The following is a 26,534-nucleotide window of genomic DNA, read 5'->3' as shown; positions in this document are numbered from 1 at the left end:
TGATATGTATTATTTAACTCCAAAAATAATGTAAATAAACCGAAAATTAGCAAAAATGAAAAGTCTGAATTGTGGTTTCAAGGCAACATTGGGAGTCTTCCATAACACATGAGGGTCAGAGGGCACATGAAGACCCATGTCCTATAAATTTATCTTTGAGGTATGTAATTAATCACTTCAAATCTATTGCCCAAATTTAATGAAAATCATCAAAGATATCTGTAGTTATTTACAATTATGTAATTATGTGTCATTTTACATAATTGCATCAATTATTATGAAAAACAGGGCAAAAAATTAACTTCATTCACCATTTAGGGTTACCATGACGCTCATGAATGGAGTTACAAAGATCACTAAAGTAGTTTATTATGTAACAAAGTTGTTTTGAAGAATAAATAAACATTGAAATTAGTTTTTATGTTGCAATGAAAATACTAATTTGTGTTTAAAGTAAATGCAACTAGGTGTTAGGTTTTTTTTTTTGTTTTTTTTTCCACATATGTTATACACTGGTGTAGAGGTGCGACATCGATGGCAAAACATCGATGTTAGAAATTAAAACACCGATGGTATTGATACATCGACCAAAAAACATCGATGTTTTAAAACATCGATCTTTTTATCAATGTATAACATACATTTTTGAATATACTACACTAATTTAAGCAATACAAAAGAATATGTACCCAACGAATATATTGAAAATACTGAACCTCAAATCATGAATATAATTTAATAATAATTTCACAACATCTTGGTATTATAGTAGGACAAAAATCGATAATATAAGACAAGCACCGATTAATACAAACTACTTATAGTAATAAGGAAATATTTTCAAACTGAATGAAACTAAAAGTAAACTTACATCAAAAAAGAATCTCAGAAAAAATGTATCATAGCACTTACCGTCAGTTGAATAATGAGAAAAAGTTGTGTCAATTATTTTAAAAATACAAAATTAATTCTAACAATTATTTTTAAGAGCAAGAAATACTGTTCAGCTCCAACAAGTTGAGCTATGGCCTTGAACAAGTCCATTTCCTTCAAGGGAGAGCAATCAGTAACAAGGGGCAAGGGGCATTGTTAGATGTGGTTGGGCAACCATTGCAACCCTTTTATTTGCGAGAAAATCCTGTACTGCTTGCTAATAGTTAGGTATAGTAATAGTGTTTGCCAAATTGGCAATACACTGCCAACTAAATCCGCAAATTCTTAAGCCGTTTTTTCTCACCCCTATTTCAAGTAATGGAATCGTTGAATCGATAGGACAGCGGAGCTCAACTTGCCAGAGGTGTACAGTAGAGGTGTTGTACTGTTAATTAATAATTAAACATAAATTGCAAGTAATAGAGGGACGACTTGTTGGGAGAAGTCGATAAGTAACCCCGAATATTGGTGTTGACAGTTTGGAGAAAAAGAAGTTTGTTTACTTTGTCCCCCAGAAGCGCATTTCTCTTTTCACAGACTGTCCCATCAGTCAGAGAAACATCTCTTTCCGATGGAACAGCAGTTGCCATCACTATCGAATACTTTAAAAATTCAGAGCTTTTAAAAGTTGCTTTAAAGTTATATTTTTCACCTTAGTAACGTATAGGATTTTCCTTTAGTTCTGGCATCGGACTACCAGTGTCAGGTTCTTCCACTAGCTTTGACCTCTTCTTCTACTATCTTGTAGTGATCTTCCCAAAAATCATCCTCTACACAGAAAAATTAATCTTATAAAATGGGTGCAAAAAAAATTTTTTTTTTTTTTTTTGGCAACTCCAGAAGTAAACTAAAATACCTAGCGAGAAAATTAGAGCAAATTTTATGATATTTTTCAATTAAAATGCAAAAACATCAACATCGAAACCAAAACATCGATGGTACAAAAACATCGAAAGTAAAACATCGATGTTAAAAACATCGACATCGATGTCGCACCCCTAACACTGGTGTAAGAAATTAAGAGAATTTTCAGATTTGGTCAATTATTTCCAGAACTACTGAACAGATTTCAATGAAATTTGGTATGTACATACATTGAAACAATACACACTCATGGTCATAAAAAAGCTCGTTATAGTCAGATGGTATGAAACAGCGGTTGCAAAATTAAACAAAAAAATGAGTTAGTAATGGATATGATCCCCTGTAACAGACAGATAGGCCTCGCAGTGTGACTAGTTACTTGAAATGAAGCAGTTTGTGGGATCCTGGGGCAATTTTTTCTACTCGTTCAACAACGCTATTCTTAAACTATGGATGGTCCCCGGAGAGGTGTTGCTATTGCTCTCCTGAGAGCGTCCCAGACATGCTCTATAGGATTGGAGTATAGAGATCTGCTTGGCCAATCTATCCTGTGAATATCCTCCCGTTCAAGAAATTTGTCGACTAGAAGAACTCTATGTGGTCCATTAACATCCATTAAAATTAACTCAGGGCTAACAGCGCCCCTCAAGCGGTGAGCGTAGGGCTCCAAGACCACATCCCTATACCTCACAACCTCAGAGCCTCTCTCAAAGACATGGTGGGATGTTCAGCCATCCAACATGATGACTGCCTAGACCGTCAAACCTCCTCATCCATAATGGTCGATTTCGCGGTTATTGGAGGGCAGGTAGTGGCTCCTGGGTTAGCTTAACCGATTATTATTGTCCTAAGTTCATTGGGTAGAAGCAGGAACCCACTACCTGCCCTCCAATATGCACGAAATCGACCATTATCAATGAGGAGGTTTGATGGTCTAAACAGGCATCATGTTGGGTGGCCGCACACCCCTCCATGTCTTTGAGAGAGGCTCTTTGACAGTTGCGAGGAATTTAGATATGGTCTTGGAGCCCTAGGCTCACCTCTTGAGAGGTACTGTTAGTCCTGGAGTAGTTTTAATGGATGTTAATGCAAGGCCACATAGAGCTCTTCTAGGCGACGAATTTCTGGAAGGGGACGAAATTCACTGGAGTGTTTAGCCAAGCAGATCTCTAGACTCCAATCCTACAGAGCATGTCTGGGACGCTCTGGGGAGAGCAATAGCAACTCGCAACACCTCTTCGGGGACCATCCATAGTCTGAGAACAGCGATGTTGAACGAGTGGAAGCAATTGCCCCAGGATCCTATAAACTACTTCATTTCAATTATGGAGTCACACTGCAAGGTCTATAGGTTTGTTAGAGACGGCCATACCCCCCATTAACTCATTTTGTTGTTCAATTTCGCAACCGCTGTTTCATACCATATAACTCTAACAAGTGTTATTTATGATCATGCGTGTGTATTTTAAATCTTGGACGGTTATTTGTTTTGCATTGTTTTAATGTATGTAAATACTAAATTTCATTAAAATCGGCCCTAGTAGTTCTGGAGATAATTGACCATATCTGAAAATTCTCTTAATTTCTTATACCAGTGTATATTGGTGACGAATTGTATTTCATTCTTTAATTAACAAATGGAAGTTAATCTGAAGTAGTTAGGTTTAGGACTAGACAATACTTTTGAGATTTTGTTATTATTATTATTATTTGAATTCTCTTATACTCTGACAGTATAAATTGCTCCCACTCTTTTTCTGCCCAAGTTAAGTTTCTGAGGAATTCCATGTCACAAAACATACGTTTTAAATGCCTACCTAATGCATAAAACTCCCTGTATTATAAAATAAAATGGATGGTAAAATGAAAAAAATACATTGAAGATAAATAAATTGCATTACTTGAGAAAATTATTTTATCAGGCTCTGCAAAAGGACAAAATATTAATTAAAGCCACATTATGTTTTACTAAATAACAAAAAGAATGCAATTGAGTTATTGGCAATCTACACAAAAATCTGTCCAAATAAATAAAAGAAAATTTGTGTGTTATTGTATTTAATTTACATGAGCCTCATCTCTTCATGTTTTGATTGTGCTAAAAAACATCCTAACTTTGAAACTTAGGTTACCTGTAAGATTTTTGACAATTTACACTCTGTTTAATTTTATGCACTTTAATCTTATGGACCAAAATCATAATATTTTCCCTTTTCTTTCTTTCTTTCTTTTTTTTTTTTTTTTTTTGTATAAAATTGTTATTTAATTTTTTGAACGCAAAATATAATAGATTTTCACTATCAGTAAATCATTAAAGAATTAACATTTCCCCTACGTTTTTTTCTTTCTCTCCCCCCCCCTCAGTTTTACTGTTTGTGCTGTATATGTATTGAATTCTTTGTTTTAATTTTAATAGATGAGAAAAGACCTCCATTACGTGGTTATTTGATGGATGGAGAGTTTTTTATTGGTGCTGCTTTGTCATCAACATTAGCAAAATTGGCTCTGCGATATATAAACCTTGTCCATGATCCAAAGAAACAAAATGTAAGAATATTTAGAATCCTCTTCTTTATCTAATTGTATTAACTATTTATAGCTTCAATTTTTATTGATTTTATAATTTTTATTTTTCAGGCCTTCATTGCAGAAGCTATGTTAATTATGACATCAATCATTCATCTTGGAAAGTCAGGATTGGCTTCAAAAGTAATTTTTATTTTTTTGTAGATTGTAACTTTTCAAATAATATTACTTTGTTGTAAATTAGCTGGATCATTTTATGTTACTCTTTAAAGAGAGGTTACAAAATGAGGAATTGTATTTTTTTTCAACGACAATTGACTTATTAACCAAAATATGAGAAAGAAAAGTGCTAAATATTAAATACTGCTTGAAATTCTTTTAGAAATCAAGTATTAATTATTCTGTAGTTTCACTTGATATATTTGTCTCAAATGATGTATAGAGATTTGAAACTTTACTTAATATTTTATACCATGTTAGAAAACATAGAATAAATTTAGTGAAACTTTGACTTATATCTGATTATATTAAAATATGCTGCATGTGATTTTCTAGAGTTATATATTTATTTACATAGCTGTACTATAATTCAGTTTGTGTTATGTGAAATGAAATCTCCAAAAAGTTGTAGTTACTTCAACCAATCATATGGCACAATTCAAAACTGACTAGTTTTTCAAAAGATAATAAGTCCCTATTATTCGTGATGGAGCAACATTTTGGATTATATAATCTTGTGTTAGCATTATTATTTTGAAATTTTACAATTATTTTGAAAAAAAGGTACAATTTTGTGCAATTATTATGGAATTATCTCATATTTCTGTTCTTGTTACTACTGAAATGACTTAAGGAGTTATGAAAAAGATATACTGTGCACAAAAAAGTCAGCAAAACATGCCTGATAATAAATTTTTTGTGACTTCTCTTCTTTTTACAAAAAAGGAAGTATTGTATTCGCAAAAAAAATTTCACCCAGAAATCGACCTTAATTTCCATTTTGCTCACCCCCGAATGAATGTTGTGTTTTTTTCCCCCCACTCGACCACAGGTGGATAAGTGCCTAAGAACGTATAGTCCGCGAAATATCCATTTTGGCGATTGCGGAGTTAATTACAACGAGTTTTCTCATGACGTCTGTATGTACATATGTATGTATGTTGCATAACTCAAGAACGGTATGCCCTAGAAAGTTTAAATTTGGTGCATAGACTCCTAGTTGTGCTCTGGTTGTGCACCTCGCTTTTTTGGTTGTATTCGGGTGTTTCTAAAGGGGTCTTTTGCCCCTTTTGGGATGAAACCATTGTTAATATTGATGTAAACTCATGTGGTGTTATAATTCGGCGGACACTTGGCGATATATCGCCAGTCTTTTGGTCACCAACTTGGCAACAAATTTGGCGATTTTTTTTTTTTAAATTTGGTTTCAATTAGGCCACTGTTGGGTATATTTAGAGAGTAAACTATTGAATCACATTAAAATTGCCAATAATGAGGGAAATGACATTAAATTGGAGTAAATAGCTACATGCATTAAGGATGCAATATCATGAAAATCAAGGTTCGCCGATATACATCCGATATTTATTTTTCGAATTATGATATTTGCAATATATAAATATTGATATTACTCATTAATTGTTAAAAATAATCAAATGTAATATACTGTCTTTATATAGCATAAAAGTCAATATTAAATATACTAGCCAGTATCAATATCAGATGTGTTAATTTTTTTAAATACAGTAAATTATCACGTTTCACTAATGATTGTAAATATCATTTATATTTAAAATGCCATTCAAAGTACAGTAGACCCTCATTTTGTGCCGGTTTATTTTACGCTGTTTAAGATTTGACACCTTTATTTTATTTTACGCGGCTGAGTTTTCCGTGCCAATGCAAGCAGATAAAATGTTCCCCTCTTTCAAAATCCAACCTCCTAAAGTTTGCAGATTACACTTAATCAACTGCATTTTTACTTGCTAATAATCGAGCTTGGGCCACTGAAGACATGTTATGCGATTGGTTCCAGAGCTCTTTCCAGAAGTAAAGTTATTAAACTCACACAGTTCAGAACTCACTGGAAGAAAAGCTTTTAGGAGTGACAAAGGAGGCCAAAACCAACGAGGATACCAACATTGGTGACGCACAACCAAAAACGTGAACCAAAACATTGAAAATTTTGGGCCATTCCTAGACAATAGAAATGATCTTTCTGGTTTGTTAGTGAAGGAAGATTCTATCATGGAAATGACACAAGTGATCATGGATGCATTAATGCTCTGCAAAGAATTACAAAGAAAAATTCTTAATGACTGCCAAAAGACTATCATAGCTATCTCCTCTTTGTAAATAGAATACGAAATTAGTTTGCTTTCTTTATGCATGTTGTGCATAAAAGTTAATATAAGTACACATTAAACTTATTATGCAATTAGTCATCACTAAAATGAAGTATTTTGTTATTTACGGAACCAAGCCCTTATTTTAACACTAGTACTAGGTCTCTATTTATGTGGTTTCGATTTACGCAGCATTTCCGTGGAACGTAACCCACGCGTAAATTAGGGGTCTACTGTACGTATTTTTTACATAAAATGTATATTTATGAACATAAAGAATGAAAGAAACGATAGTTTTAAAGTTGATGTATTATAATATAAGAAAATAAAAAAGTAATGGAAGCAGAGTTAGTATTTAAAGACTACACTGATGTTTATGCTGATTGAGAATATCGAATATATATCAAAAATATCCGATATCTATCGAAGTACCGGATATTTTTGATATTTTCAAACCCTGATGAAAAAATAGGTTCATTAAACCGCAACTGATGAGTGTATGATGCCACAGCACATTAACTCCAGTGCTTATACATTTTTTTTTCTTTGTTTTGCACTTATAACAGTTCATAAAATTAATTTCATTTTCTATTTTTAGTGTTGCGGTCAAAATATAAAAAACTCTTCAAGTATATTCATTCATTTTTAATTCATGCACTTTAGTTACATTATTTTTGCGTGAATCTTTCATGCTCACTATACGTATATTTATTTTCTGTTTAATATTCCAGACTATCAATGATGATGATCTAGAAAGAATCGCATTAAGTTTGAAAGTGTTAGCCGATCGGTCACCATTGATGATAAATATATTTAGTGAAAAGTGTCGAAAATCATTGGCAGCAATGTTGGCTGCCAAGCATGAAGAAGAACAAGAAAATTTAAAAGTGAGCATTCATTTCTTGTGTAGTGTAATAAAAGATGTTTGAGTCTTTAAAAAGAAGACAGCTTTCGGACTTTTTGGTTTCTTGAAATTATAAGTGATGATTTTTCATTATTAGATATTCTGCAAGATTTCTTATTTTTGCTAAATGGTGTGGAGATTCTTAAATTTTATTTTCTTAAATGTAAATGAATGAATTTGAAAGTGAGTATTCATTTCTTTTGCAATGTAATAAAATGTCTTTTGAGACTTTAAAAGGGAGACAGCTTTCAGACTTTCTAGTTTCTTGAAATTATAAATGATAATTTTTCATTTTAGGTACTCTGTGAGATTTCTTATTTGTATTAACTGTGTGCAAATTCTTAGATTTTATTTTCTTGAATGTTTTCTTTCGTTGCTACTAAAATTAGTGCTCCTGATGATTTTAGAGGATTTGTAATTCAATAGGGTAGCAACTATATATTTTGTATTACGGTTCACAATCAACAGAAAGTAGATTACAAAAATTATGTTGATGAAAAAAAATTTTTTTTTTGAGCTCTTTATAAGATAATTTGTTACTTGATCCGTTACTGTAGTTTTTGCTTTATGAACAAATTTTTATTGTTGAAAAATAAATAAATAAAAAATATCATGTTCATTTCATGTAGATATGTCTTGATATCTCTAATATATTATTTAAATAGTGGACTGAACTCTGATCTTTAAAGGTCTCTATTTTTATATTGTAGTAGCCTAAAATGTTTTTTCTTCATTTGATTGTTTTTAAAATTTCATTTTGCATAAACATCATTATTTTATCAAATATTTCCTCCAACACAAAATAGTTTTTGTTCCATAAAGGATTTCCAAATTATTACTCGTATTTTATTTTATGTTTTAAAACTACACATGTGGTCAGTATTAAATTAAAAAAAAAAATCTGTTTGTTAGTGCATTTGTTATTTTAAGGTTTCGTATCGCTACAATATTCCTCATTTTTATTTAAGGCAAAAGAAAAGAAAGGTATAGTTATTCATACTGATGACCCTATCACATTTGGTCAACTCACTGCTAAAGGGGACGCATCAGGAACTGAGGTGATTAAATTTCTAAACTTATATAAAAGTGAATTATTTTTATTTTTTGAAATCTGCTCAATTGTCAAAATTTTACTGAATCATTATAATTATTATTTTGTGAAATGAACTAAAAAATTTTAGTTTTGCTAATTAGTTTGCTACTTATTTGTTAGTATGCATATGTGTGTGTTTATTTCCTTTATTTTTATTTAGTTATTTATTTATTTGCTGATACAGTAAAAACCTGTCTACAACAATACTGTTGGGACTTTAAAAAAATTGTTATAGCTGGGTTATCGTTATTCGCAACTCCAACGAACTATAGGGGGCACTGCAGTCACTGTCTAATGGCGGAATTAAAAACTGAAACAAACGCATGTGGTAACTAAGAAAATGCTAAAAGTGTTGTGATTTTTGTTGTTATGTATGATTTTTTCGCTTTATTCATTTGAAAAGATTTTTCAAAGTCTTTTGGTTATTCTGACCCATATAGAAAGAGATTAGAAACCAAAAAGTATTACGAAAGTAAACAATTAATGCAGAACACACAGTAAGTTGTTCTGAAGCAGCCATTTTCACAGATGTTGAATTCGGAATTCATAAATTTTTGGTTCGCTTCGAACGGCATTTTCATTTTGTACCGTCTTTTCTATACATTAGTACATATTTAGTTCAGTTTCGTGACATTTCCGGCATTTGTTGACATTTTTGTTACATAGTGCACATAGGTGGCAGACTGTCAAGAGTAACGTTTAACACTAGATAATTTATTTCTATGACTATATGATTTGGATATCTAAAGAAATCATCATTTAATTCATTCGTCATGGAAATGATTTACCTGATATGCGAAATCTTGTCAAGATACATTATTCTTTCACACAATTTTAAAACCATAACCTTATAAACAGATTTTTTGGCGAACTTTTATTTTTTATTGTTCAAATTCTTAACGATCTTTCTGGATTTTTCAATCTGTTCTGCGATAAATATTTTCAAGAAAATTTATTTGCATACTTTCTATTTCAGTAGGATACTGTAGTAACAAAGGTTATTTAAATCATTTATGTGGAATTAGGTAAAGGAAAAGTGTCCAGTCAATGTTGTTAAGTTCGTTTTTTTTTTTTCATCGAATTGAAAAACTGATATTTATTCAAATTCACTCAGAACAAAATAAATAAAATGTGTACTCACAGTTTATATATGGTGGTAGTTTTCTTTTCAGTTGATTGACCATTATTTCTTTTTACTTATCGAATTCTGTAATCTTACTATCATTTTATTCCACTCATGATAAAAATTAAAAATGGTTTAACTAAAAACGCGAAATCCTCGCCAAGGCTACTTTGCTCGCACAATTCCAAAACTATAACCCTAAATAAATTTGGCGAAACCTTTCAGCTGAGAATAAAAGGAATAAAGTAAATTCTTTCTCGGTTAAACATTTTTCATTTTGTTCTACGATAATAAATTCAAGAAAATATTTTGCATACTGTCCATTCCAACTAAATGCTGCTGTAAAATATGATTAGTTAAATTAATTTAAGATTAAAAAAAACTCATATTCTTACAAGTTCATACAAAGCAATAAAAAATTTTACCTGGTATAACGTTATCCAATTTTGTTAATCCAGAGTTTTCTTGTTTACGCTTCCACCATTTAATACTTTTTTGAAAGAAATAAGGAAAACTAACATTATTTTGAGAAGCTCGAGAATACTACTAAGAGACGAATTAATTTCTGTTGTTGAAGGCGTTCTTTTAGACATGTTGAATGCGTTACTCAGAACAAACTGACCGCGTTTACCTCAACAGATACACGTGGAGCGCAACGTGGCAATGTTTTAGTTGCATTCGCAGTTTTATAAATCACCGCAAGGTAGCGTATTCGAGCGCTGGAGTTCCGAATAGACAGTTTGATTATTCATAGTGACATTTTGCTGGTACACCAAGGAAAACATTGTTATAGACAGGTTTATTGTGATACACGGGTTTCACTGTAATTATATCATTTTGTTTTAAAATATGTTCATGTGTATTAAATTCAAATCATGACAGCTATTCAAGCAATACATCTCCAAAATGGAGTGCTCGGATTGCACTATAACACTTATGAATTTATAAATTCTGTAGCTCAGAGCCAGACTAGCATAGTCCAAAATTACGATTTTCCATTTATTAGGTCATTGTATGTTGAATCGTATTCCGCATCCAGCCATTTGAACGTAATTCTAAAAAAAAATCCATTGTAATTTTTTACCAGCATTAAAAGAGTGTGGTTCCATTCTTTGCATGCTCCAGAAAAAACGTTTTTCCTCTCTCCTGTAAAGTAGCGATTGTGTGACATTGTTCTGGCTCAGAGGTACAGCATTATATAAGCATATTTTAAAATCCCAAGTATGTAACAAGATTTAATTGTGCACATTTTTTTCATTTTTGATTTTATTTTTGTTTATTTATTGCGTAAAAGACCTTTCAAAAAGGAATAAAGAAAGAAACTGACTGTTGCAAATGAACTTAAGAAATGTTTTTCTCAGAACTAATGCTCTTAGTGAAACTCCTCATCTTCAATTTCCCTACTAGAGATCTACACAGAATCAATAAGAAGGTCATACTTTAAATAAATGATTTTGATTTGGAAAAAGGGTTCTTCATTAGGCATGGCTGTATTAATCTTTCAAACTGTATTTTCATCCCATATATTTTGTCACCTCACTGAAAGTATTACACTAATATAGAGAAAATATCAAACATGCTAAAAATTGCTTTCTTTGTAGTCAAATGAACCTTCTTTCATTCATTAAATTGCATAACAGGAAAGAGCTACTTATTTTTTCATTTTATGTTTATTAGTCTGAAATGTGAAATTTTCATTCCATTGTTTTGTAATTTTGACGTTTCAGAATCAGTCATAGACCTCTCATCCCGGATTTTATTTCTCTACTAGCTGCTTTGCATGGTGTACCTGGAAAATAAAATTGTCAAGTGACACATGTTCAACTAAAATTTCCCCAGCAAATCACGGAAAACTAACAAAAGGGATAAATTTATAATCTCTTGAACGCAGTAAAACTCTCAAAGCAAAAGCAAGAATTTTATTTGATCACACTCGAGAAAAAAAATGGCAATAGATTTTTCTCCTCAATGATTTTTTCACGCTAATTAAAACTGAACTAGCGGCAGATGATAATTTTCCCATTTAAAACTGATTTTCTTTAAATGAAAAATGCTTATAACTTTTCTGTTGGTGATTTTAGGGAGTATGTGGTTTCAATTCCAGCGGGAAAAAAATCTTCCTAAGAGGTATTTTTCTTCGGCTTTCAAATGTGTTTAAAATTGATCTGATAGGATAACTATTTCAAGTAGAAAGTAGGACTGGGCAATATCAGAATTTTAATACAGCGATATATCGCTCGCCAAATATCGATATTTTCGATATATCGATATAATCTTGGGGGGGGGGGAGGGGTGCAAAGGGTCAACAAAAAACATTTCCAAATATAATATTATTTCTCTCATTCAAAACTTTCCTGGAGGGGGGGGGGGGGGCGTGCTCAATGGTATAGCTCAATGCATGACAAAAGTGCTTTTCAACGAAAAAGTTTTAAATATTCAATTCAATATTTTGTTTAAATCTTTCAATTTGAGCAGTCTCAATAATTTGAATGTACTATGAACTATGTTTTGTATTGATGTCTTAAATAGTTTGTTTTTAGTTATTTAATAGCTTTTGCTTTAAGACTTTTTACTTTTTAGTTGAGTAAGATTTTATTTATTTATTTATTTCATTTTATTTTTTATTTATTTATTTTATTTTATTTTTTATTTTTTTTTTTGAAAAATCTGATTATCAAAATTAATGCAGTAAACATTTTTTTTTGGCGTTTTTAAATAAATTATAAGACATTTTTTTTTTATTTCAATAAAATTTTTCATAATTTTTAAAATCCACGAATTATGTATATTATTCATTTATGTTACATTAGTAAATAAAAAAAAAAGCTTAAAAAGTGTACTTACTTTTTATCTTCATCCGACGGTCTTAGGTAAACCATCTTGGTAAACCATCCAATAAATGTCCATTGGTAATCCATCCAATAAATGTCCATTGGTAATCCATCCATTAACTCGACAATCTCAGCTTTTTCAATCATACTTGGTACTTGTTACTCTTCCGAACATGCGTAGAACTTTCACAAAGATCATAAGCCAGTTCATGGTAGAACTGAAATTCATCTTCGTTAATGCGTTCAATTTTCACGAACAACACTATGTCATCGCATTAATCTTAATGAGTACAACTTTCACAAAAAACACTATGTTCGCGCATTAACAGTAATGTCTGGCAAGAAGAGTTCAGTTTCAGGGTTGCCGGAGATAACGCTTTAAAATTGGATTACCGTGTTATGATCGGAATAAAAAATATCAAAGATAAAGCTACTATTTTCATTCAGTTATGATATGAGTTGCGCTCTTTTTGATACGACAGCTCAGATGGAAATGATTGAGCTGGTGGCATATTTTATTTAATCTCATTAGTTTTTTTTTTTTTTATTTCTTTTTTAATACAAACATTTCTGTTCAGTATATTTCACAAACCTTTTATTCAGCATAATATCAATGGTTTACGTTTAATTAGAATTATGAACCATGTTGATACCTCCATTGATTAATTTTGTTGGATTAAGATGGTTTTTTAACCAACACACATTCACTTTTCAGGCCCCACGAGAGGCCATATCAGCCTTGTTAGAAACTAGGGGCGCGGTCCTCAGAAGGGCCCCGCTCTTGAAAACTTTTTAGGGGGATGCGATCCGGAGGCCAATCTGACAATGGGTCCACCTTGACCTTTGGCGGCCCTGTTGTTAATTTTCACTTGTACTATAATTAAAAATAAAATAACTGATTGAAGAATGCAGTTAATTTCTTGAAATTTCAAGCCCTCATCCATCATACAGAACTATAAAAAGTTATGTATTTTTGAGTCAGTATTTCAATTTCTCCGTAATTATGTCCCGTATTTCTGCTTCAACCGATATATCAGACGGATAGAAATCTAAGTATCGTTTCCGTGGTAATAGTCATATGACGATATTTTGGTATATCGCCCAGCCCTAGTAGAAAAAGCTAATTAATGCCATTTTTGGATCCAAAAATTAAAATTTGAAGGATTCAGTACCTTTTTTGCATTTGAAAATCCCCCCTACGTTTCTTCTCAGGTGCCCAAGTACTTCCCTGCCAAACTTGGTCAAGATCTGATGTAAACTGAATTTGTATAGGGAACATAGGTACATACATATATGTACACACATATATATACATATATATTCTTTGTTTTATTTATATGGATAATACTTGACTGATTTTTTACATTACTCATTTCAGAATATGTTTGAATTGAGTCTCTCTCAAGCAATGGGAGTCTTAAAGAAGGATTCTGCTGCTGATCTCAGCTCTTCGAAGCTGAGCAAAGTAACTCAGTTGACTGGCTTCTCTGATCCTGTTTATGCTGAAGCTTATGTACATGTCAATCAGTATGATATTGTTTTAGATGTACTCATTGTGAATCAAACGTCTGATACTCTGCAAAATTGCACTCTAGAACTAGCTACTTTAGGTATGAATTTTTTATCATTTTAAGATTTGCTTACAATGTTGTTCCCATGAGTTTTAGAGGAGGCACTACATTGGTTTACTACTCAAAAAATGTTGAAGTCTCAAGATTGGCATGTTTGTGCTTAAAAATTCATGCCTCTAACTTTGGGATATTGTAGTTCAATCATGCAATCTTATGTAAAAAAAATTTAAGGAATGATTTAATTTGCCTGTTGGTACTTTGTTTTTGACTTCAAAGTCATCTCTTTGACGATTTGTATGGACATGTAATAAAGCTTTAGATAAGAAATTCTGAATAGTAGCCACTAGTCACAAAAAAATTGTAGCCATTTTTAACTTTTGTTAGCCTTTTTTTTTTTTTAAATATTTTCAGTACAAAAAGTAAGTAACATTAAGGATTTAAATGAATGATTTACCAACGTTTTTATGCCCTGTGGTGACCCCCCTCAAACTTTTTCCCTTTATGAACTTATTATAAATCAGTATCATATGAAAATTATTTCATAATAACATAATTTAACATTTTTAGGTGACTTGAAACTTGTTGAAAAACCATCTCCAGTTATTCTTGCACCTCATGATTTCTGCAATATCAAAGCAAGTGTTAAAGTTGCTTCTACTGAGAATGGCATAATATTTGGAAATATTGGTAAAAATCTTATTTTAATGAAGTTTCTTAAATTTGAACAATTTAACGTATCCCACACCTAATACAACACCACCACAAGTCAAAAATTGTTGGTTTTGAATTATATATATATATATCCTGGTGCATTTTTATTAGTTCTATTAGAATGCAAGACAAAAAAGTTAGAGTTTCTACAAAAGGGGTCAAAAATCCTTAATTTTGATATGTGTCAGTGTGTTACTAAAAGAATTTAAGCTAAGAGACATTGCGTTTAAATTGATTTTTCTCAAAAAGTAATTTTTGCAGATGCGGCAGTGCTGTACTAGGTCTAGGTGTGCAGTGTATTTAAGGTTTTAAATTCCATATTCCATCTGTAAGCAGCAGCAGCCTTAATTTTCCATTCTATAAAGATATGGTAGCATTTTGTTTCTAGTACTCACTATGTTTAGATTCTTATCCATAATCACATGCATTTTTATATTTTGTCTTAAAAAAAACAAAAAACAAAAAAAAAAAAAACTGGTATTTTTGAACTAGAGTTGCTTTATTATTGTGGCTTCAAAGCAGATGAAGGCTATTATAAAGTAAAATATAAATTTCATTTACAATCCTTAATGCACAGGATTCAAAGAAATTTGGAGATTTAGAAGTGTTGTGTTTCTCTCTCTCTCTCTCTCAAATCCTCTTGTCTGCTACTTAACTAAAACTTGTGGGTTTACTTCATCTAATGTATTATTTATAAATCACTGTGGTATAACTATTTTAAGAATATCTTATCTCAAAACAAAGGGGTTATCATTAATTACCCGAGAAGTAATCAAGAAATGCCCCAGTTCCTGGACACTGAAAATTTGAAATAGCTTAAATTCTATTTTAATTTTCAAGAAAAAAAAATGTTGCATAGGACTTCGCATATGTGCTTAAACTTTCACCGAAAATTAAAATTCTGCCTTAAACAGTACTTTTTACAAAATGGATGTTTTTATTCTTTGATCACGAATAACCCCAGATCACTTTAATCATTTTTTTTTTATTTGTAGAGAACTCCCATCAATTGATTTAGCTGATTGAAATTTTAACTGATTTTGAGTTCATTTCTTAAACATTTGGTTTACAAAACAAATTATGGGGTCTAAGGACCTTTAACCTACAAAATTTTCAACTTTCTGGAAAAAATATATGTTATGCATAATTTAATTCTGAATTATTTGATACCTTATTTATTACAATACGCAAAGCTTTTCAAGTTATTGTGAAAATGCATAACCTTTCCTCATCAAGATTTATGTTAAACAGCAGCTGTTAAAGCCTCCTTTTTTCAGGTGCTGGTTTTGCCAATTTCTCTTTTTGCATGCATGATATCTCAGAAAGTTTTTCATATATTTCCATGAAACTTTTAATGCATGTTTGTCTGGTTTATTTTTATGATCTGAACCTAAATTTATTATTTTTTTCAAAATTGTTTATTTATTTATTTATTTATTTTATTTTATTTTATTTTATTATTTTTTTTTTTTGAAATTTTATAAGTTAATAAAAAATTTTTCCAAAATTTTGTGCAAAAATATATTTGTTTAAGTACTAACTTTTATTTTTAGTTAAAATTTAGGTTCAGATCATAAAAACAAACCAATCAAACATGCATGAATACTTTTGCGAAAATATATAAGAAACTTTCTGAACTATCACGCATGCAAAACGAGAAACCAGCACCTGAGAAAAATAGGCTTAAACAGCTACTGTTAACATAAATCTCTATGGGGAAAGTTAACGCATTTATACTACAACTTGAAAAGTTTGTTGCGTATGGTAATAAATAAAGTATCAAATTGTTCAGAATTAAATTATGCATAACATATATTTTTTCCAGAAAGTCAAAAATTTTGAAGGTTAAAGGTCCTTAGAACCCTTAAGAACTTATTACAGTCACTGTTGTGTTATTTAATTTTGATTTCCAGAATGCAATCTAATTTATGAATTTATTTCTAGTTTATGATATTAGCGGATCAGCTAGTGATAGAAGCGTAGTTGTTTTAAATGATATTCACATTGACATTATGGACTACATAATTCCAGCTACATGTACAGATCAGGAGTTTCGACAAATGTGGGCGGAATTTGAATGGGAAAATAAGGTACATTTGCATTTAAATGCTTTATTCTTGTTATTCTTTAATAATTCTTTTGAAGTTTCATAAATAATATCGATCAGTGGTGCACAAAAGGTGGAAAGTCCAGGAGGTCTGAACCCTGCCCATCATCCTTCAGGGTTTTTTTGATAAACTAAAATTCTACTTATGTGGTATGTAAAATGATTTCAAGCATATGTAACTAGTTTCAGATTTAATAAATGAATTGATTTTCTCTCTTTCTTCCCCTGCAAAATCAAACTGTACATGTGGACATAAATTGTTCTATAATGATTATTTTGCTTTGCTGTTTTTATTTTTAACTATGAGAAAAGTAAATACATTCATTCTTCTGCTTTCTGGTATTTCCAGTAAATATTTATCATTAATAAATTAATTTTATCAACTAATGCTAAGTAATTATTATATCATTTTTTCAAATGTTTTTTTTCCCTCAACAATTGATAAAATCAAAAAATATGTTTGGATGTGTTTTGGAGCATGATATGAAAATGTGGACCTTCGATCCTTGACCCTACCTTAGAAAAATTCCTGTGTGAGCCCACTGATATCAATGAATTATTTCAAAATGTTATATATTTCAACATATTATGGAGAACTTGTTCTAATGTCATTTTTTTAATTCCATTAAAGGTCTCTGTGAATACAAATTTATGTGATCTGCATGAGTATTTGATGCATCTCATAGGTTTTACTAATATGAGGTGTCTTACTCCAGAAAAAGTATGTCATTAGTTTTTAATGTTATTTATAATTAGCATGAATAAATTCTTGTGTGCTACTGATATGAGATTTAAAAAGTGACTTTACATAGACCTGAAAATAATCACTAGCTGCCTGGCAACTAAGCGTCTAAATTAGGCCACTAAATAAAATACTTGGCCGGCTGCTTTTTGAAAAACCAACTTACCACAGATAATTATTGCTTCGTCGTCTTTTCCCTTCAAAACAAGTCATTTCGATTCTACTATACTTAGTCTGGAATGTAAAAACGACCTTCAAGTTCTCTCCTAGTATTCCGTTTTGCCTATAAGAAAAACCATTATTTGTAGCATTTTCCTACCCCACCCCCTCAAGAACTTGTGGATGTTTTTTTTTTCTTTCTTTCATTAAAAAAATAAATAAATAAAGCGTTTTACCCCTGTCAAGCAGTAGTGGCTCTTGAACCAAAAATGTTGATGTCCTCTCTTAACTAACTTAAAAATTTGTGTTTTCAGGTCTAACTTAACCTAATTGTTTTTTGTTACTTTTATCCAGTTTTTATGTGCTTGTTCTTGTTCAGCTAAATTGATTCAGTGATGTGACTCAGTCCTTCTGGATCTATAAAGAGCTATTATTCATTCACTTTTTCTAACAAACTTTTCAGAAACTCTCATAGTTATTGCACATTGGCTTCGGCAACCTACTGGGAAGGGGAACATACAAGGTGTAATCAAAAAGTACAGTGAATGAATTTTTATAACTAACTGCTTACATCCATATGCTGTGATTTGTTCAGTAGCGTGATCATCTGAGACAAGCAGGGACAAATTGTATCACATTCGAACTAGTCAGTTAGTTGCCAGAGCCGCTTGAGTGATGTTGTGTTTATCGTGTCTATCGCGCAACACAGATTTCGAACAATGCATTAACATTAAGTTTTGTTTTAAGTTGCAAAAATAGCTCACAAAATGTTAAAATTGGTGTACTGCAATAATATGTTAGCTCTGAAGACTGTGTACAATAGATGTAACCGTTTTAAAAAAGGAAATGAGACTGTTGAAGACCAGCAACGTGCAGGATGTCCATTAACCTCTAAAACAGAGAAGAAAATGTGCAAAAAGTGGAAACAATGATTTGTTCAAACAGACGAATGACCATTTAAGAGCAATCAGAAGACCTTTACATATCATACGGTTCTGTTCAAAGCATTTTAACTGATGAGTTGCTAACGAGACGAGTGAGGGCAAAATTTGTTCCCCGATTTTTGAGTGATGAACAGAAGGAAGATCGTGTTTCGCGAGTTTTTGGCCAGAAAATGTGTTTCTGTCTGTCCACATTTACCATACAGGTCACTGTTACCGGATTTAGCACCATGCAACTTCTAGCTCTTTCCAAAAATTAAAACTGTGCTTAAAGGAAAACGTTTTGACACCATTGTTGACATTCAGAGGGCCACGACACAGAGCAGCTGAAAGCCCTTCTAAAAAACAGTTTCCAGAAATGCCTCCAGTGAGTGAGTCAACGTTTGGATAAGTGCATTGCTTGCCAAGCACACCACTTTGAAGGAGATGAAATCAAATTCTTTGCAACCTTATTACTTTTTTTATAAAAAAAATATTCACCGTATTTTTTGATCTCACCTCGTATTGATAAAACTGTTACATATATGCATTAAATATTTAAAATAATTCTTAACAGAGTAATAAATAAATAAATAAATATTTTCCCAATGGGAGCTTTGGTGCCAAATGCATTTATGTCATGTACTCAACACCATCATAAGGATCAGCACATTTCCATAGTGAATGAGGTTTTACAGATCAAAAAAGTGCATTTATAAAAAAAATATTTGATTATATGGTTACTTCAAAAATTTGAAAGCTTTATTTTCTCCTAAATTGCTTTCATTTTATAATGCAAACTGAAAAGTTTTGCAGTAGAAAAATATTTTGAACGGCACTTTGTTTTATGATGGTTTCCTTTTCAAAACTGATTTTACGAAATAAAGTTGGTGGAGAAACAATTCTCAAACAATAAAATAAAATTGACTATTAAAATATCACAACACACAAAACACGGCATAGTCTATATTGTTCTAGAGAATTCTCATGTCATGTAATATCTTCATTTTATCCCTAAATATTTTCTTTGTGTAAATATTTCTTCTCTTCCCCTTATGTATATTTTAAAAGAAAGACAAAAGAACATTAATTCAACTGTAGGTCTTTCTTTACTTATTTTTATTTTCATTTTCTGTGCAACTGAAAAATTTGTGTAATTTTGTCCAAATTTTGATCGACGCTTACTTACTGCATCGGATAGGCTATACAAAGTTACAAGCATGATTCTGGCTGCAAAATATTTTCTGATAGTTAAAAGTTCATTAACTGGGAAATGGGTTCAGTTAAACCTCTGACTACAGCCGAGTCTCGACTTACGCAGGGATGCGTTCCAAGTTCCCTTTCGTAAGTCAAAATTTCGCGTTGTGAAAAAGGGTACCTATACGATTTTTTTATAAACTTTCCTAATTGTTTTAGGCATTTGTAAATGTATCTCAAACTGTTTCAAACCATTTCTTAACTGTATTACCATCTCTTACACAAAGAAGTGATATTTTTAGTATTTTAAAAAAGCTGCATTATTCAGCCTAAAATGTTGTTACGATGCATAAAATGAATGATCAATTGGAGAGAGAGTCATAAGATAAAACAGTATGGTGCGCACAGTATGTAGAGAAATAAAATGCAGCACTAATAGTGCTGTGCAGCAGATACAGTAATTATATTTGTAACTTAAAAAATGAAGATGATGATTTATACTGCGCAATCTCAGATTGTTATCATTCCCCTGACAGTGTATGCACATTAGGCAACTTGTCAGAGGAAGAACAAGAAAGAGTGATAAATTAACCTTCTGCCTTTCACTGAAATTATTTTATCGACAATTTTCATGTTATGGGTTAGGAACTTGCGTCAGCTCTAAAATTCGTTGTTCATGAAAACTTGTGTTATAACTATTTTGCGTAAGTTGAATCTCTTTGTAGCGCAATTTGACTGTATCTCTATTGTACCTTAATTCATGGTTTCTTTTTTGCATCATTTATTATTAGGCATTATCAGGTGAATGTGGTTTCATGGCTGCCAATTTATATGCTCGATCAATTTTTGGAGAATATGCATTGGCAAATGTAAGCATAGAAAAAAATCCATTAAATCCTGAAGCCCCAGTTACAGGGCATATTAGAATACGAGCGAAGAGTCAAGTAAGTTGCATTCTCTTAAATGTGTCTTTTATTTATATTTCGTTTCTTTTATTATTTATTTTTTGTTATTTTAATTTTTTATTTTATTTATATATATATATATATATTTTGTTTGTTTGTGCACAAGGAAATATTAATTGTATGATTGGTTTCTGTATTGAATCCTAATAAATCTTTACAAATTTGAAGTACAGAATAATGCCATAGCATGAAAATAAACAAAATGTTTTAAATTATTCAATAATGACTCATAACTTAATTTTAAAAATGCTAAGTTAGCATTTTTATGAAAAACTTCTGGTGTAAATTTCACAAAATTTTATTTATTTAATGTCCATGTATATATGCGATATTAGTGTAGGGTTTTTTTCTATAAGAATGAAGCAGCAATTTTTTTATCAATTAATGTATGTCTTGCTCAAAAGCTATTGCGGTTTAAATTACTAAGTTCTTTTATATATATATATATATATATATATATATATATATTTCTTTATTTTTAAAAAATTTTGATAGAATGAATGAATGATATTCATAGTTATAATGGTGAAGGGATTTACCCGTTGCTTTATTTTTAATTTTGAGTCAAGCAGCACAATTTTATTTTGCAATTATGATGATAAATATGTAATAACTTTTTTGTTTTGTATGCTTACCCACACTAGCATCTGAAGAACTCTTATACTATCAAAAATGTATTCTAAACAGTGCTTTAAATTGTTTTGAGTACCTGGCATAGTCAAAAGCTTGATTGTGAAATTTCTGAGTTTCCGATACTGACTGAATCTTGGATTTCTAAGTTTTCTCCTGTATGGGTACTGTATATTTGAAGCAAGTTCAACACTAGTAGTTTTATTCTGTAAAAATGACTTGCATTTCTTCTTAGCTTTTAAAATACTTTATTATGTTGAAATTGTAAAATTACTATGTTCTTCTTATTTAGGGCATGGCTTTGAGCCTAGGTGACAAAATTAATCTTAGCCAAAAGATGGGTATGAAAAGTGGTGCATGAATCAATTCAAGACAAAGGACTTTCTTATAAATGAGTTAAAATCTTTTTTGAGAAAATATATTAATCATGTTTGGCATCAATTTTCATTGTTAGATTTTTCTTATTTTTATGTACAAACATATTCATGTATAAAATAAATATTTGTCATGAGTTCTTTGTTGTATCCTTTGTTTCATGAAAAACTTAAATTTCATCTCATTTTTTATTTTAGTAATTCATTTTACAAGATTTTGTTGTGATTAATTTTGAATGCTTTTCATAAAATTCTCAGTTAACTTCTCCGGCCTTGGTCCATACGTGGATCTCTCTTTACCTCATTGAAAGCAATGCCATTTTTTTATTTGGAAGGAAATAAGACCTTACTTCGAGAAAGCTGAAAGCTGTGAAAAGACACCAGTAAAAGGTCAGGCTCAAACTGGATTAATGCAGGCATAGGCGGCTGGTGCCCAAAAAAAGTGGGGGCGGGGGGGGGGGGGTCAAAAGAAGTATAGGGGTTAGGGGACATTTTTCTTAAATGAAAATGAAATGACAACTGTAACTCTATACAATTCCAAGAGGGGGAAACAAAGGAAACTATTTTAGAAAAGCGAAGTAAATATGAGCAAACCAAAAATCAATGAACACCTATAGTTATTATAAAATAAGAGTAAAATGAATTCAGAATGTTAAGAAGCGTCAATAAAAGTTTGGTTAAAAGCAAAAATCCCACTTTTTTTTGATGTTCAGGGAAATTTTGCATTTTTTCAGTGGCGTAGTAAATGGGGGGTTTGGGGGTGAAACCCCCCCCCCCCCGAGCCACTGGTTTTAACATAAATGCAAATTCTAATTCAGTAGTTTATGCATATAAAAGGGCTGTTTTGTAAAAAAAAAAAAAAAAAAACCTTCAGAAGGTATTTTTCGTCAAAAAACCTCATCCAGAAGGTATTTTTGATCAACCCCCCCCCCTCCAGAAGGTATTTCTGGCTGCACTAGTGCACTGGTCTGACATATTCATTTACTAGTTTGCTGCAGCATTTTTTATTTAAACTCTTTGGGGGGGAGGGGGCAGGTGCATAACCATAGACAGTCTGACAGTTTTTTTTTTTCTTTACGAACAAATATGAAAATATTTTACTCTGATGACCTGATTCTACTGTTTTTAATGACATGAATTTCTTTAAAGGTAAATGAGCTTACAGGCTCTTTTACTGATCAGGTTAGTGTCACAATGCTCCTTTTTCGAAGGGGGGGATCGGGGCAAAATGAAATAGTTAAGATTATACTTACTTTTTTCCATATGAACAAATGGGAAATTTGTTTTGAAAATTAAGGAACCTAAAGAACATTTTATTTTATAATAGAACTTGCATTGAAACATTATTATTATTATTTAACAGTAAATTTGTACCTTCAAAAAAAAAAAAGGTGGAAATTTATCACTCCTTTTTTATGAAGACAAAGTGAAAAATAAAATATTTTTCTAATAAAATATTTTCTATTCAATTATTAAAGGTATTTTTAATCAAATAAATGAAATGATAAAAGAATAAGTGAAAAGGAAGTAAATAAATAAGTTAATGTATGAGAAAAAAATTAATGAGTGAATAAAATAGTGAATGAGTAAGAAAACAAGTGAAACTCTACAAAGTATAAAATCAAGTCTCCAAAAAGCATCTGTTTGTGTGAATGTGCAAAACTGAAGAACAACCCAGTCGATCTCGCTGAAGTTTTCAGAGTATCTTGCTTTTAGCTCCGGAAAGATTTGCAGACCGGCTCGAAAAAATTCGACGCGTAGTTCTTTTTTTATTCCAATTTAGGCCCAACTTTCACATAAATTCCTGAATATGGGGGTGAAAAATTACTTGCACTTATGATTATTACATATCGTTGGAAAGGATAGAATTTTCTGCATTCTGCACAATTTGTTTCAATGCTCTAACTTAATTATGGCGGGAGTTATTCGCGTTTTTAGTTCAAATTTTTTTAGGCTCTGCTGAAATTTAGGTACTACTTTCTTCATTACATCTATCAATAAAAAGTGAAGGAATTGTTGCATAGTTTTCTTTTTAACACCATTGGAAAAAATGACACATGTTACTCCAGATCTATCTCAACCTGTGGTTGAAAAACTAAGCTTCTATCTCCAAAGAAAAAAAAGTTACAAGCCTTTTTAAATCAAGTTCGAAAAATCTCATCTGCATTCAAATTGTTAACCATTTTATTTTCGCATTTCCACGGTTATGCTTTTCGAATCCATTGTTTCTTTCCAGCTTTCTCATTTTCAATCCTTAAACTTATTTTATTTTGTGTTTCCATGGTTACGATTTTTAAATCCATCTTTCGCATTTTAATTTCTTAAAATTATTCCTGCCGTCATTGTTTGGAAGAGCAAATTTTGCATGATGTTTTTTTTTTCGTTTACTTAAGCCTGATTGTTGATTATGTATCACAAGAACTTTATCATTTAATAATAACAAAAAAATACTACAACAAAATATTACAATATGAGTGAAAATTGCTTGCATTAACATAATCTTCGATTTTCAGAAGTAATTTTTTTCTGACTGGAATCGACTACATGTGTTACTACAAATTTAAAATATTACTAGGTAGGTGGCGCTAAAAGCAGAGTAAATATTTCACCATTTCACTTTGTCCCACATTCCCCTACTGATCCTCAAGCTTGTTCTATGAGTTTTGCATACAAGTTCTGCATACGAGTCACTGTTTAAGCTCTTAAAGTGTGCAAACATTTCGTTAAATTTTCTAACTATCACATTAAAATTTAACAAAATGTTCCATTTTGTGCAGAAGCAAAATATATTTGTTTTGGGATTACAAGCAGTTGGCTGATCAAGGGGCTCAATTGCCCCCCGCCCTCCCCCTCCCGATTTTGAAAAGCTAACACTTTGAGGTCTATGTCCAAGCGTAACTCGGTTTGCTGTTTTTGGAGCAGCAAACTAAGCTCCTCTTGCTTTCAAATTTTAATTCTCTTGGCTATAACATTATGGTATTATGTACTTGTATAGCCTTTTGAGATATTATCTACGAACATTTTACTTTGAAAAAATATATCTAGATGGCAGCACCAAGCAAAAAAAAGTAACTATTAATCTACCAGTTTGTTGTTGTACTTAGCTTCAATGAGTTGACTTCTGCCTCCAGCTCGGCTATTTACTGTTCCAGACTGATGAGTTTTAAAAAAATGAAACAGCAGTCTCAGTATGTGATAACCAGGCTGACTGGTATATTGCTTGCATTTGAAACTTATTTACCTTGTGGTATTATTGGTGAGTTTTTGCATTTTCACCCTTTTTTGTTGCAAAAAAAAAAAGTTTTATAGAGAACACTGAAAACATGTAAGCAGTCAGCAGGGGCGGCATTTCAGCATTTCATTCGGGGGGTCAAGTTTTTAAAATATGAATTACCACAGTATGGAACCAAAACACATATTGGCTAACAGCAAGTAATCATGATATGGGTTTAGAATTAATAAAAATAAGTATTCAAAAACAATGTAAGTTTTTATGACAAAATTTGTAATTCTTTTTAGAATATGTTATCATACTAAGTGTTTTGGTACTACAGTTTTCACCTGTTATAAAGTTTTGATGCTTGATTTTTAAAATACGGAAGAATCGGAAATCTTGTTACTAATCCAGCAACGCCCAGTGTTATGCTCTTTTTTCAGCTAAGTTTTTTTCCCCATTGTGCTTCGAAAATAATTTTCTAACCTCCTGAAACACAAAAATGATTTTTCTCTACGAGCTGAACTGATTGGAATAGTTGAAAAATAATTGAAGTAAAAAAGTTACGTATGAAAACACACCTTTCAAATCTTGCTCTTCAAAATTACCCAGGTAACTTTAAAAATTGTGATGATCTTCATTTTTCATCATTGAATAGTCTATTCTAGGCTAGTCTATAAACCAGAGTTTAACAAACTGTTGTCCACAGACCCCCGTGGGTTCGCGAGTGCTTGCTGGGGGGTCCGCGGTACTATCCAGCTAAAACGTTAAATTTGGAGATTGAAGGACGAGTAACGATATTTTGATTCAAAAGAAAGACCATTTATGAGGAATAAAAAATTTCTAGCTTAAGTACATGCAGGACGCAGCAGCTACCCCCCGGAACTCTCGGAAGTAACCATATTTCACATCAATAAAAGTATACAGAACAATGAATTAATAAATTCAAAGAAAAAAGTGCAAAAATATTTTTGAAAAAAAAAATCAATAGCGTCAAATCGTTTATTTTTTGCGCGTGCCGGTGGGGGGAGGGGGGGGGGGCCAAAGTTTGCAATTTTTTTGGAGGGGATCCGCAGAGGTCTGAAGTTTGGGAACCTCTGTTCTAAACAATTTTTCTTGCCTTATGCTATAAATTTTACTCATAATTGAAACAATTTATTGTTTGTTTTCAACATCCAGTCCCGATAATATAGAGCCAACAATACAGGAAAATATTTATCATCAAATCTTGTGTCAATTTCATTAGAAATTGAATCGATTATTTTATACAATATGTTAAATCAAGGTTTGACTTTACATCGTCATGTTTATTTTGGTTACCTCTT

The 26,534-nt window shown here is 31.4% G+C and overlaps 1 protein-coding gene across 2 annotated transcripts in view; it reads left to right on the top strand.

The window, feature by feature from the left end:
• The window catches only part of LOC129230581 (coatomer subunit beta-like), a 43,713-nt gene extending 21,581 nt beyond the window's left edge, over positions 1-22,132 (top strand). For both annotated transcript variants that reach the window (XM_054864987.1, XM_054864986.1), the window contains exons 13-22: positions 4,214-4,344; positions 4,435-4,506; positions 7,400-7,555; positions 8,541-8,630; positions 13,998-14,229; positions 14,758-14,877; positions 16,846-16,991; positions 17,640-17,729; positions 20,818-20,970; positions 21,914-22,132. In XM_054864987.1, coding sequence (XP_054720962.1) covers positions 4,214-4,344; positions 4,435-4,506; positions 7,400-7,555; positions 8,541-8,630; positions 13,998-14,229; positions 14,758-14,877; positions 16,846-16,991; positions 17,640-17,729; positions 20,818-20,970; positions 21,914-21,982 — 1,259 coding nt within the window. In that variant the 3' untranslated portion in view covers positions 21,983-22,132. The remainder of the gene's footprint in view (positions 1-4,213; positions 4,345-4,434; positions 4,507-7,399; positions 7,556-8,540; positions 8,631-13,997; positions 14,230-14,757; positions 14,878-16,845; positions 16,992-17,639; positions 17,730-20,817; positions 20,971-21,913) is intronic.
• Positions 22,133-26,534: the final 4,402 nt, after the last annotated feature.

The sequence above is a fragment of the Uloborus diversus genome, chromosome 9, assembly GCF_026930045.1.
Source record: "Uloborus diversus isolate 005 chromosome 9, Udiv.v.3.1, whole genome shotgun sequence".
Classification (NCBI taxonomy): Eukaryota; Metazoa; Arthropoda; class Arachnida; order Araneae; family Uloboridae; genus Uloborus; species Uloborus diversus.
The sequence above is the reverse complement of the archived record's forward strand: the minus strand, read 5'-3'. Positions and strand labels throughout refer to the sequence as shown.